The 13,535-nt window shown below is 39.0% G+C and overlaps 1 protein-coding gene across 2 annotated transcripts; it reads right to left on the minus strand.

Moving 5' to 3' along the window:
- Window positions 1-9,413: 9,413 nt before the first annotated feature.
- On the minus strand, window positions 9,414-12,276 carry LOC104903401 (protein SYM1). 2 transcript variants are annotated; one of them, XR_791469.4, is made up of 6 exons: window positions 11,957-12,276; window positions 10,629-10,784; window positions 10,323-10,455; window positions 10,172-10,211; window positions 9,749-9,921; window positions 9,414-9,659 (listed from the first exon to the last, which is right to left on the minus strand). XR_791469.4 is itself a non-coding variant. In XM_010691426.4 (5 exons), the coding sequence occupies exons 1-5, from the start codon at window positions 12,230-12,232 to the stop codon at window positions 9,834-9,836; spliced, it is 693 nt and encodes a 230-aa protein (XP_010689728.1). In that variant the 5' UTR covers window positions 12,233-12,275; the 3' UTR covers window positions 9,414-9,833. The 2 variants fall into 2 exon arrangements, 1 of the variants encoding a protein (XP_010689728.1); XM_010691426.4 differs by having other exon boundaries at window positions 9,414-9,921; window positions 11,957-12,275.
- Window positions 12,277-13,535: the final 1,259 nt, after the last annotated feature.

The raw sequence follows: 13,535 nt of genomic DNA on the forward strand, positions 1-13,535 counted from the left end.
TCTGAAATCTCACAATGAATAACCCATGCCCAACTGGAAGAATTCTATCAATTTTTTTTCTTCCCCAAATCCTTCGTATGAACCCTTCGACAATATTTGAAGGCAGATTGGCCCCAAGAACATAACAAACAATAGAGGGCTTCTGGAAATTTACCTCTTTTTGAATGTCATCCCATTAAATTTCAGGAATCACATCATCTATTTTCCCATTATCAGGGGGTTCTACATTAACAGTATTAACAATTGCAGGCAATTCATGAGTAATTTAAAGATTATCAACATTTCCTTCAATTTCTACATCCATGAAGCTCGCTTATCAATTTTAGACCCACTATTCAATACTTCTAACCATTGTGAGAAAGTATTTTTATCTACAGATTATTTTCGTAACTCAATTAAAGAAGATTTTGGAGATAAAATCTCACCTTCTTCCTCGCTATTCTCCAATTTTCGAATCTCCAATCTTCCGGATCCAATCAATTCATCCAGGGATCTCGTTTTCCGTGCATTGGAATTAATAAGATGGGCCAGTCATCTTCTCTTTCCCCTTCAAAATTCCTTTGGAACTCTTTGTCCCTCGAGTTTTCCCCATGGCAACCAGCAATCGCTAGAAACCTCGCGAGAGAAAAACTTCAAAAGTTCCCTACTATTATTCTCTCCACTCCTCCGTTCTGTTTTGTTTTATTTTGTTTTGTTTTGTTGTTCCTATTTTGAATCTTTATGTGCGAGGAAATCGATCAAAATAGGAAGAACTTTAGAAAACGAAGGGAGTAATATCATTGATATAACATCTTCGACATCCCTAATAAGTTAGACATGCAACTTTTAAGATCTACAATAAAAGAAACAAAAAATTAGATTAAAGTAATTAACTAAAGTTATACTCGAATTTTGTCATGAAAAATCTATTATTTGTAGTTTTTTTCAAAATTAATGCCTCTACAACTTATATTATAATTGTTTCGATGGAGAAAACTTAAGTGATGAACCAAATCTTTTCGAATGCAAAAAGACTAAAAAGAAACTAACAAAAAAATTAGAAGGGCACATGAGTATAAGGAAGAAAAAAAACTAATGGGATAAAAAATCACATGCGGATAAAATATTTATAAACAATGTAAACTAAGAAAAAGTAATTTGAACACCAATTAAGGGGACTTTTCGACCATCAACAAAACTGTTGTTGGGGTCCCCTAAAGTCCAATATTATTATGAGAGGAACAAGAAGCTAGAGAGAATAGAGGCTAGGTTTTTTTTCAGTACATTTTGTACTTTTTTAATAGATTAGTATTATTGATATGCTTTCTAATAGGAAATTAACAAATTATAATATTTAACTAAACACTTCCTAATACCAATACAAAAATTATGAAAATGATACAATTAATATAATTTTAATTAGTATTGTCAAACATAATATTATCAAATCATATTTGTAGTACCAATTGAGCATTTTCTTTTCATTTTTTTGACAACGGGGAAAATGTGCATTTAATTAAAAACATAAGTACGGCCTAACGCTATTACAACCAAATACAAAGAAACTAAACTGCGCGACAATCGCTCTTACAGAACAATTACAAAAACATAAATAGCTTAAACTAGGATAAAATTGCTCGATCTGGAGGTCTCAGTTGATAGATAATTGTAGTGCAACACTGCTGCCGGTCGGTGATGATGCCAGAACCTTGACGAAAGAAGTGGGAGGAGATGTCTAATTTCACAAGCGGGGCAACAAAGTAACAGCGGGTATAGGAACTCGCAACAGACCTTCTTTCACATGGGATTCTAAGACCAGGTTTCCTGGAAGAGTCACACTCATGTGTAACTCAATACCCCTTTCGAAGGGTATTTCAGGCTTCTTCTTTGATGAGAAGCTCAAATTAGTTGACGCGTTATAAACCTAGCTAATTGACGCATTGAGGAGCCGCCTTCAGATATTGTTTTGTCAAGGCAATGATTGATGAAATCATTACCAAGCGAGACTGAAATCCAACCATGGTTAGATCTCGAAGAACCATCCGATTTTCAAAATCGGACAAAACAAACCCCATCCATGAAATCTCTTGCCACACAAACCCTAACCAACTACATAAAAATCCAACCTCTTGAAGATCAAGATTACCTCCAGCAATGAACAAAAGTATCAAGCAACACAAGTTGACAAAAAATTAAGCCATACTAACACAACCAAGAACTAAACAACAAGTTGCAAATAACTGAACTGAAGGAGGAGTAAACTCACAACCACCAGGAACCTAAAGGGGTACGCAACACTAACAGGGAAGGGGAAGGAGAAGCCCAAACTGACAACCACAACATCGTACACTAACAGGAGAAAGGGGAGGGGAAGCTGATAAGAGGTGTTTAGTGTGTCATTAAGGCACCAAAAATCCCTTTTCAAACAAAATTTATAAAACCTGACAAGCAATTACTAAGAACGTAGTAAAGACAAGTCAAGGGTCGATCAACATGGAAAATGAATTTGATCAAAATCAATCAAGTCTAGATTACCTAATTGAGGGTTTTTTTGGGGGTTTAAAAATGATTTGGTAACAACTAAAACTAACTATTATCAAAGAACTAGCAAATAACACGAGATGAAATATCAAATAGAAAGACACTAGAGTTAAGGTTACTAGTATGGATTAAAGTGGACAACGATAATTAATGCAATTGTGATTCAAAGGCAACAATTATGCGAGGTTTAGTTTTCCTCTAATATACTCGAGTCCTCTCTCGAATGGTCCTCAAGAATAATCACTTAATCAATCAACGAAATCCTCTCTCGAATGGTCTTTAGTCAATTGATTAAGAGATTCAATGAATTCGGAGAACCCCTAATAGCACATCCCCTTAATTTCTACCCAATATCTTGGCTTAGAAATTAAGTTGATTCATGGGGATAATAAAAGAGTTCAAAATTCGATTAAGAACATTTGAAATTAAAATACCAAAGCATAAATGTGATCATTATCTATCCTAAGGCCTCAAAACACCAAGATCAATGCTTCTTCTTTTTTTGCAAATTTAGATGGTGCAGGTGCACCAAAATCAGGTGCGGGTGCACCATTTCTTTTGTTCTCCAACATGCCTCCATCGCTATTAGGTGCGGGCGCACTACTTGACTGGTGGGGACGCACCATTTTAACGTACGAGCGCACCAACTTGTGCGAGCACCTATAGAGTGGTGCGAGTGCATATGAGTCCATGTTCGGCCTCTCTAATTCGTTTCTTATGCCATATCTCCCAACCCTCGACCTCGAAAAAGGTCATACATGCAATCAAAGCACGGGAAAACACGGTGAAAGCGAATGTGCTAGAAATCCAGTCAAAATTGACCGAAAATCTAGAAAAATGTCATTATGATCAACAATGATCAAGCTATAAGTGAAAGAATAGAGAAGGAAATAAGAAAGAAAGAGGGATGAAAAGGGAGGAAAGAGGATCAAACCAGCTAAAAAGTGCTCATAAAGTTTGTTAGAAACGCTCTTATCAAACTCTCCCAAGCTTAGCATTTTGTTTGTCCTCAAGTAAAGCAAGAATGAGAAAGAAGAAAGAGAAGAGGAGAAAAAGAAGAATAAAAAGAAAAAAGAACATGCAACAAACTAGCCTAAATGTTATATATGCGAAGCTACAAACATGACATACAAGCTAACTGAGTACATAACAAGATTTAGGAGACCAACTAAACACAAAAGGGAAGATGATGACTAGGAAGCACAAGAGTGACTCAGGAGATTCAATCCACCGATCAACCGAGTCTCCTTGAAAAATAGGCTTTCTAAGTGTGATTTCACACTCCTCTCCACTTCCATGTCCCAAGTTTGACTCCTCCCTAGGGATGCTCAACCATAATAGCTCGTCTCTACCATATTTTGATGACCCTCATCATGACTTGCACAAAATCTCACGATACTACTAAATTGACCAAGTCCAATATAGAAGTCAAAAAGGACTTTATTAAGGTTGTAACGGGGCTAGGTTAAAGGTGTGGATAACAATTTAGGAATGTGGTGCAAAAAGGGTAAAGTGGAGTACAAACTAGGGGGTAAGTCTCCCCCACGATAGTCTAAACACCAACTCAAATCGAAATCTCACACAACTTTGATTTTCACTTTTTGAGCACATTGTTTTCCTTTCATTTTTCTGAACAATTTGCTCTTCTTTCTTTTCATTTCAATAGAAATCCAAATGAAATAATAAGAGCTTTCTTTCATTTCTTTTGCATTTCCTCTCTCACAAATTGCCTCAACTTTTACAATTATATACGCACATTAATTCACTTTCAACCAAAGACTTTATCAAAACAACTCAACTCAACACAAACTAGACATGTACTCCACTTTGGGAAAAGTTCGGCCATGACTTATTATGAGGGTTAAGAAAATATAGGATAAAAAGGCTCAAATATGGGTTGAGAAGTGGATGATTATGCTGGTATAAAAGCTTTTTGGCTTTTGAGCTCCTATTCCTAGCAAAATTAAACGCCCTAAATCATTCTTCTATAGGCTCGGTCCTATGCAATCTTGGGGAGCTAAACTGCAAGTCACAAGTGAGGCAATCAATGGTGAGGGTTGTAAATGAGTCTTACGAGGTTCTTAGCCCTCCTTCGGGGTTCACCGCACAAGGGACAAGGCAATCGAATCAACTAACTCGCGTAGTTTCAAAAAGACTACCAAAAGTTATCGTTTTCAAAGATCACCTAAAGTCAAACCAAGGCTTCCAAAACCTTCAAGTCGAATATAGGAAAGGTCTTCTAATCAAGTTATGAACACTCTAAGCCATAAATAATACATGCAACCAAGCTATCCTAAATGCAGAAAAAGGAAAAACATTGTGTTTTTTTTTATGCAATACAAACCTACCAAAAACAAACTACCAAGAATAAGCTACAAACAAACTACCAAAAATAAGCTATACAAGGGTGATTTGGAAGAAACATGGATGGGGAAAAAAACCAAGAAGATATAACCAATCACCAACTTGTACCCAAGACCAATAAAACCCCACATCACTAACCACCTATGACCCCAAACTCCCAAAAACATAGGCATACATGCAAGGCCCCAAGCTTAAGCGAAACTTCGTGCTCGGAGTTGCAAAGGAGGGAGAGAGATGGGGATCATGAATAGCACCTAGTAGTTCCCCACCATCGCCCCCCATCTAGAGGGGGATTAGGAGGAAAAACGCACCTGAATATCCGCTTGGGAAGTAAGAAAGGTAGTTGTGGTAGGGGCAGAAAGGAGACTCCTGAAATGGCCCTTCACGAGGGTCGAAGGTAGGAGGGTAGTATGGGTGGTTATGGAAGGGTGGCTCATGTCTGGAGCGGACATTGACGAGATGAGTTCGCCAAGCCACCCTATACACATGGTCAAGGTCGGTGTAGATATTGTCAAGGGTAACAATGACCGCATGGTGATTGGCCTCTTGAGTAGCCTGAATTTGGGCTATGGCCGCTATGACGGAGGCCATTTCAAAGGACTGGGAGGAGGAAGTTTCGGCCACCTCACTCACATGAATGCGATAGTCGGGCCTCGGGACCCTCGGTACCATCTCCATAGTGGTGGACTGTAGGTAGGTCATATTAGAGCAGTCCTGATGGTCGATAGGGGTAGGGGGACCCGCCATCGATTATCACAGTCAGCAGGGGTTCCAGATGAGCTCATTGTTCATCTAATAATAGGGTCCCCCCCCCCCACAAGCCAAATGCAGCAAGTCGTCATAAAACGACGCAGAAATTTCATCTATTGTAGGGCCGCACCATCCAATAAGTTGGACTGACCAATAGAAGGCACGCTTTCTTCTAAGCGGGTCAAGTTCTCGTCCAACTCGAGTACCCCCCCCCCCCCCCGAATCTCTTGCAATCGGTTAAGGAAGAGAGTGGCAAAATTAATTTTGGCTCCATGGTGGGCCCCATTAGTGGCCAACAAGATAACCAAAAGCTCTTTCTTTCTCAATTGGCCGACTTCCTGCTTAGGAAAGATGGCATAAACCAACATCCTATGAAAGTAGCGGAGAGCGGATTGATTATCTCCGATGCTTTGGACTAGTTTGGCCGAAATGGAGTGGTGCTATCAGTAATATTTACCCACCACTCCTGCTCATTGTATCCCTGCCAAATTGATCATAAGGGGGCATCACAAGGGGCACTAGAGTCCATCTCAAATGCGTCATATACCTTGTCAAAAGATAGTGTTCTGACTTGATTTAAAAGACGAGCTTGGATAGTCAGAGCACCGGATTCCGGCTCCCGACTTATTTTCAGCATACTCAAGAACTCAAGAGTCAGATGATCATAAGTAGGCTCACGGACGTTAAGGAAGTCGGACAACCCTGGGTTAGTTGTCATCTGCCTTACTATCGAGTCGATATTAAGTTGATTGCAAGTACTATGGTCATAGAACTTTGTGGGACGAAGTGTACGACCTGAAATCCATGTAACAATCTGAAGGTGTGCTGCATTTGGGAATTTAAGAAGGTAGATGGGCGGGGGATTAGAGCTAGAAAAGGGTGCATGGGAGGAGGACCCTGTTTTAGCTCACTTAGCCAGGAGGATGATCCCTCGCCACTTTTCCTTCCTATGGTGGTGTTTTGAAAACGATTTGAAAAAAAAAAATTATTTTCAAACGGGGAAAGAATAAAGTATGTCCCCTGTTCAATGACACAAATCAATACCCTGGACAAGCAAATCACCACACAAAGAAACACACAAAAAAGATAAAAAGAAAAACCTAAAAAGAAAATCTACCAGCAAAAACATTACACAATCGATAGCAACAAAGTTACTAACAATCATGAACTTGAAACTACTCCAAAATTTCTACCAAACTCACAAAATTCTTCAATTCACACAATCCACAGTCAAAACAACATCAATATCAATATTTTCTGAACAAATCACTCAAGTAGTGCAATATAATTCACAAAAATCCCATAGACTATAAGATTTCCACAAAGAACATAAAATTACACTAGTTTATCACAACACCAATCACAATATCGGGCAAAAATTCATGAACCATTCAAAGTTAGAAGAAAAACAAGCATGCAATCAAAAAAAAAAACTTGTACTCCAAATAACAAGTTTATAAATGAAAAATAAGAGTGTGAAAAGAGATTACCAACTTGGAGATGAAAATCCCCAATTATGAAACCCTAGAAATCCAAATCTTGCAAAAACCCCCAGTCTGATAGCCTTGAGTGTTTTAGAGATGAAGAAGATAAAGTTTCCGGCGAGAAGGCCGCCGAAAAAGTGTGGTGGTCGCATGATCTAGAGAGGATGAAGTGAGAGAAAGTGAGTGAGTGAGAGAGAGAGCTCGAAAATATGAGGAGATAGGGGTGTTTTGAGCCGAAAATAGAAGACGATAAGCCATTTTTAGTGTTGTCGGGGTTTGGTGCGGGCGCACCTCTTACATGCGCACCAAACTCCCAGCCAGATCCTGAAGTATGCGGGTAAATTGGTGTGGCACACCTCTTAGGAGTGCGGGCGCACTGTTCAAAATTTTCCAAAAAATTTTCAAACGGTGCGCCCGCACCTACGTACCAAAGTCTCTGACTTGGTTTTTTTTCTGTTGGCAGAGTGGTGCGGGCGCACCAAACAAACTGCCCAGCAAATTTTCGTTTGAAATTCGACTTTTCACATCAAATCTTGTAAAGCTTAATGCAGCTCTCATTGCTAGCTGGTAAACCAAAAAGCAAGACAAAAAAAGGTAGAAAAGAAGAAGACAACCATGTTGCCTCTCGTATAGCGCTTACTTTTAGTCTTTAGCTTGACTAAAAGGATATGTTCTTCAAGGGGTGTGCTCGAGTGAGTGAAAGATCAAACAACCAACAGAACTGATGGCGTGATTATCGTGGTAGGGCTTCAATCTTTGACCGTTCCCGGACCATTCTCGCCCAAAGTCTCATAAGCTCCATATGGTGTAGTTTTCAACACTTGGAAGGGCCCCAACCACTTGGACTTTAATTTTCCGGGGAAAGCTATAGCCTTGAGTTAAACAACAATACTTTGTCTCCAACCCAAAATTGTCTTTGTTGAATCTGGTGATCGTGCCATTTCTTTGTTTGCTCTTTGTACAATCTCGAATTCTCGTACGCATCAAACCGGAGTTCCTCAAGCTTAACTAGGTTTTCTTTTCTCGCGTCTCCCGTCAAATGAAGATCCATGTTGAGCTCTTTTATTGCCCACCAAGCTTTGTGCTCGAGCTCAGTAGGCAAATGACAGGTTTTGCCATACACGAGACGGTAGGGAGTGGTTCCTATAAGCGTCTTGAAAGTCGTGCGAAGAGCCCAAAGAGCATCATCAAGCTTCAAAGACCATTATGTCATTGTCTTATTAACCACTCTCTCAAGGGCATTCTTCACTTCTCGATTGGAGACTTCAACTTGGCATTGGATTTGGGGATGATAGGAAAGACCGTCTTTGTGATTCACCCCCTACTTCTTCGAAAGGGCCTCTAATTGCTTCTTGGCGAAGTAGGGCCTGCCATCACTTATCAATACTCAGGGCACTCCAAACCTTGGGAAGATGATTTTCTTAAGTAGTTTGGTTACAACCTTGTGGTCATTGGGGGGGGGGGGGAAGGCAATAACTTTAACCTACTTAGTTACGGGTGTACATGTTGCCCAAAGAAGGGACAAATGGACCCATGAAGTTAACTCCATATACATCAAACGGCTCAACCTCGAGAATGTTTTGTTGAGACATTTCATGTCTTTTCGTAATGCCACCACTTCTTTGACATCTATCACAGCTCATAACAAACTCACGAGCATCTTTTTGCAATGAAGGCCAAAATATACCACATTCGAGCACCTTAGCAATAGTTTTGCTTGCTCCACCATGTCCTCCATATGCCAAGTATGACAATGATCCAACATCGAGGTTATCTCATAGCTAAAAAGGGAAGAAAAGGGAGGAAAGAGGATCAAACCAAGCTAAAAATAGCTCATAAAGTGCGTTAGAAACACACTTATCATAAGCCTAAACTGATAACCACAAGACCTTACACTAGCAAGGGACGGGGGAGGGGAGTCTTGGAATTGATTGGATCACCATTATAATTCTAAGACTCTACCAATCTATCAACTTCAGTCAAATAAGAAAGATAAAAAATTATATCAAATACACAATTATGAATACATCATAATTTCACGTCAAAGACCCTATTTAGTAGTCTTATCATTCCTGCAATCTTCGGCTTTGGAAAACTCAAGTGGAAGCATCTGAGACATTCAATTACACATCAATACTAATTTAATCAGCATTTGTTTCAAAAATGAAATTAGTGTACATAACAACAATTTTTGACCTGAGTATATTACTCAACCTGACTATTAATGTCAGACATAAAAGATGTTACTCGAGTCATGAAATAAAGTTTGCCTAACATATAGTCGAAGCAAACTCATCGCCGAATACAGTATCAAATTTTAGCCAGCAGTGTATGTTTTCATCACACTGGTCCGCAAATATATAACATGTCAATCACAATCAAATTGTAGTTCATAAATATTACAAGAAAGCGGGCAGTGTGCTCCCTGGCCTGCCAAAATCAATAATTGGCTCATGCTAGTATCTGTGCACTGATTTATCGAACTAAAACTAACGAAAATTAAAACTACTTGACCTGTCTCATCATAAGCTATCCAAGTACCTATTTTCAGGGACAAAATTTACTTCAGAACAATTTGCATGATCATCTGCTTGAAAGACGGGAAATTCATCAGGATATGCGAAGCTTACACCAGTTAATCTGGGACTGCATGATAGAAAATTCCACATGGCTTGGAATATATCTCATGGCAAGATCATGACCTTGAATGCAGCTTTACTTGCTCACTGTTGAAGATAGGATAAAATTCCAAAAGATGGAACCGAATGACATGAATGCCACCCGTGCCTGAAGAGGTATAACCCTGCAAATAACCCATAGAGGATCAATATGTATACTAAAGAGGTGAGCAAAGAAAAAAAATTCAATATGGATGTAGTAGAACGGTTAAAAAGTAAGCTAAGCCACATCCAGAAGGCCATATTCTGAAACTAATTTATGAACAGGTCCAGAAAAGTGTTTGCCAACTAACACAGCAATCAAATAATCTATTATACAGATTTCCCCATCTATCAAAGCCATTGTTATCACAAGGAAAGAGACAGAAGTAGTACCAAAAGTTCAGTACACTATAGGGGATCCAGAATCTAAATCCTGCAAATCAGATACGTATATCAAACATCAGATTCCAGGGTGAGCTGAACAGGAAATCTTGACTTCTTAATGAAAAGGACAGCAATTATACCATTGCATCGACATACTTACCAAAGAGTAAGGTGGGAAGGGCATCCTTTTGATATTTTCTTGGTAGCTCATACAGCTTCCCTTGCCATAAATTATTCCATGCAAAGACAACAGCAATGACTGCTGGACCCAGAATTATTTGATTCAACAAAACCTGAAAAGTTGTTCCATCATCAGCTTCAAAAAACACAAGTGCAGGTTTTGAAGAAATTTATCAAAGAGCATGCGTGCAAACCTCAATAACCATTCAATAATGAGCAAGCAAAAAGCAGAAGAAACAAAGGCAACAAGGATAGAAGACAATGGCAACACTTAAGAGAATAATACCTTCGTCAGCAAGTTCATAACAGTTGGCTGAGGTAAATACTGATCTAGGGTTTGATACCACACATAAGATCCAGGCCCATAAAACAAAAACCCATAGGAAGCCATCCGAAGGGCACGCAGCCAGTCATGACTTGAAAGAAGAATCTGGATAAGATCCTGCGACCAAAACCTTAGTTAAAACTTTTGATCTACTACACCACAAGTCCACAATGTATATCAAATAGACAAATAGAATTCAGCCTAGAAAAAACATCTCAATAAATTATTGATCAGATATCAGCCTGAATGTCTGATCAAACTTAAAGATCACCTTTCACAAGGATGAACACTCAAACAATCATATTAAAGCCAACCCCAGGTTCTTTTGGGGGGAAGGGCTTTGAGCTTTTGTAGTTTTCGGATTGGAGCAGACCCTACCACTTTCACAAAAGGGGTTGATCTATTTAATGCGAAACATTCAATACATGAATGAGAGACTTAATCTCATTGAGTCGAGAGAAAAGAGAAACAAGCTGAATTCTGAATATCTCACAGCTCCATGCTTTCGTACCAATAAAGGGACAAATGAAGCACACAAGCAGACATGGTAAGACCAAGAAAGCACTAAACACTACTTTCAGAAGAAAAAACATTGTATATATCTTGCCTAAACGAAGAAGAGTACTGCACAATTCAAGTATCGAATTCTTTCGACAAACAAACCTGTTACTCTCCCCTATAGCTCGCTCACGCTAAATCTTAGTTTCCAGATTCTGCATACAATAGTATTATGCACAGGCATCAATACAGCCATCACATGTATGTAAAAACACTGTGAAAAACTTTCCAAGTCATTAAGCCATGCTGCCATGAGACCACGAGATGACATGAGAATTAGTCTCAAAAGAACTGTTGTTGCAAATATAAGAGATGTATATATCTTAAGCCTTTATTATCATTCTCATTATAATTATTCCCCTAATTCCCTTTTCTTCAGCAAGGTAGAGTGCCAAATTTCCAAGGTCTCTTACCCTTAACTCATCAAGTGACTAATAAACAAAGAGCACAAACCCCAAAAACAAACCCCAGTAAATCCTAAAAAACTTCAAATCATAATTTAAAACTGCAATATGCACCCAGTAATAATTGCAAAAGATCTTACTTTCGTTGCATTTCACCCCTTATAAGAAGAAGGGTAATATAGAAAGATATATGGCTACATAAATGCATTAACAATCAACAGAAATCGCATAAATGGCGCAAAATCATTCTTATGTAGTTACCAAAACCCACAAACATAGAAAAAAGCAAAAGAAAATAGAAATTGGGTTTGGTTGGAAAAAAAAAACCTTAGGAGTGTCATCAGAAGGATGAGAGAGAGTGTGGGAGTCGGGAATTTGGGTCCAACGATGTCGGAGCTGCGCGATGGTGTCACCAGTCAATGCGAGAGATCCGGCAGTTACAGCTTGCTTTAGTGGGTAACGAAAACTGGGATTTGCTTGAGCAGAAGATTCAGACGAGGAAGCTTTTTGGTTTTTGTTTCTCTCTCCTCTTTGTTTTCTTGCTCTTCGTCGGAAATGGTTGAAAGGATGGCTGCTCCACCATGAATTTCCTAAGGCGTCCATTCTTCGGTTTTCTAACCAGACACTGCTGTGTCATGTGTGGGTTGAGGTCGATAAATAGTAGTCATATACTTTCATCCGTTCCAAAATAGTTGCACCATTTGGCATTTGATCACTATTTATGAACCAACTTTGACAAGTCTTCCCTCACCATTTGTTATATTCATGTCAATACGAGGATTTTAAATATAGCTTTTTATGATTTTTACCTCTACACAATTAAAGATATTAACTTCAAAAAAGAGTCTCGACAAACGTGAAAAAGCAAACAACGCAACTATTTTAAAACTGGTGAAGTATATATATTTTTTTAAAAAATTAGGAAGACATTCACAAACAATTGTTCAAGTTCGAGAAACTGGTATTCTACCCTGTTAATTTGGGGTGAATTCTCAAGCAATTTCAGTCCATCTTCACTTAACTAGCTAGCATCATGTAAGTGAGTTGTTCTTTGTTTTGAATTTTTGTCAATGATTTGTTTTATTTATTTATATTTCGTTGTTGTGTAAGTTGTGGTGCTCTATTATAAGGGAAATTCTAGAATTTTGTTTCAAAAATTGGAGGTTTTAATTTTGTTTCAAAAATTGGAGGTTTTTTTCCTAATGCATTTGTTGTTGTGGTTGTATCCGGTTGTCATAATCTTGAATTTTACTTTTACAAAATTACAAAAAGTCACTATGGGAAAAAAAAAGGAAGGGTTGCGGAGGAAGGGCTGCGCTTTTGATAAAAGCGCAGCCCTACTAGTGAAGGGTTGCGCTTTTGTACAAAACCGCAGCCCTACATAACAGAAGGGCTAAAAGCGCAGCCCTTCAGAGTGAAGGGTTGCGCTTGTAGAAAAAGCGCAGCCCTACTAAGTGAAGGGCTGCGCTTTTTCTACAAGCGCAGCCCTTCTGACTAAGTAGGGTTGCGCTTTTGAAGAAAAGCGCAGCCCTTCTTAAAAAAATTTGAAATAAAAAAATCGCGGGCTTTCAAATATTGAGCGGGCTTCAAATATATTTTCCCTCCTTCTCTCTCCTCTCTCACGTCCCTCATCCATTTTCCTCCTTCTCTCTCCTCTCTCACGACCCTCCTCCCTTTCCTCCTTCTCTCTCAACCTCTCTTCTCTCTCAAAAACTCCCAGAAATGCGACAAACGCGACAAAAAGCCTGAAATGATTTGCACGAATCATGTCGACGGAGTCCGATTGCGTATTGTGATACCTTTTCGGAAGCGGAACGGGCCAACGAGTCAAACTCACTGCCATGCCGTGATGTTTAGGCTTTTTAAGCCATCCGAGTTCGTTTAAGGCTCCAAATAGGCATTTTAA

The sequence above is a fragment of the Beta vulgaris genome, chromosome 9 (assembly GCF_026745355.1).
Source record: "Beta vulgaris subsp. vulgaris cultivar EL10 chromosome 9, EL10.2, whole genome shotgun sequence".
NCBI lineage: Eukaryota > Viridiplantae > Streptophyta > Magnoliopsida > Caryophyllales > Amaranthaceae > Beta > Beta vulgaris.

Excerpts from the sequence above, each read along its gene's own strand:
- LOC104903401 (XM_010691426.4), bottom strand. The coding sequence starts at position 12,232 with ATGGACGCCTTAGGAAATTCATGGTGGAGCAGCCATCCTTTCAACCAT. Across the intron at positions 10,785-11,956 it reads CTTCTGATGACACTCCTAAG|GATCTTATCCAGATTCTTCT; the intron begins GTTTTTTTTTTC and ends TTTTGGTCGCAG. Across the intron at positions 9,922-10,171 it reads TATAGTGTACTGAACTTTTG|GGTTATACCTCTTCAGGCAC; the intron begins GTACTACTTCTG and ends GGTTATTTGCAG.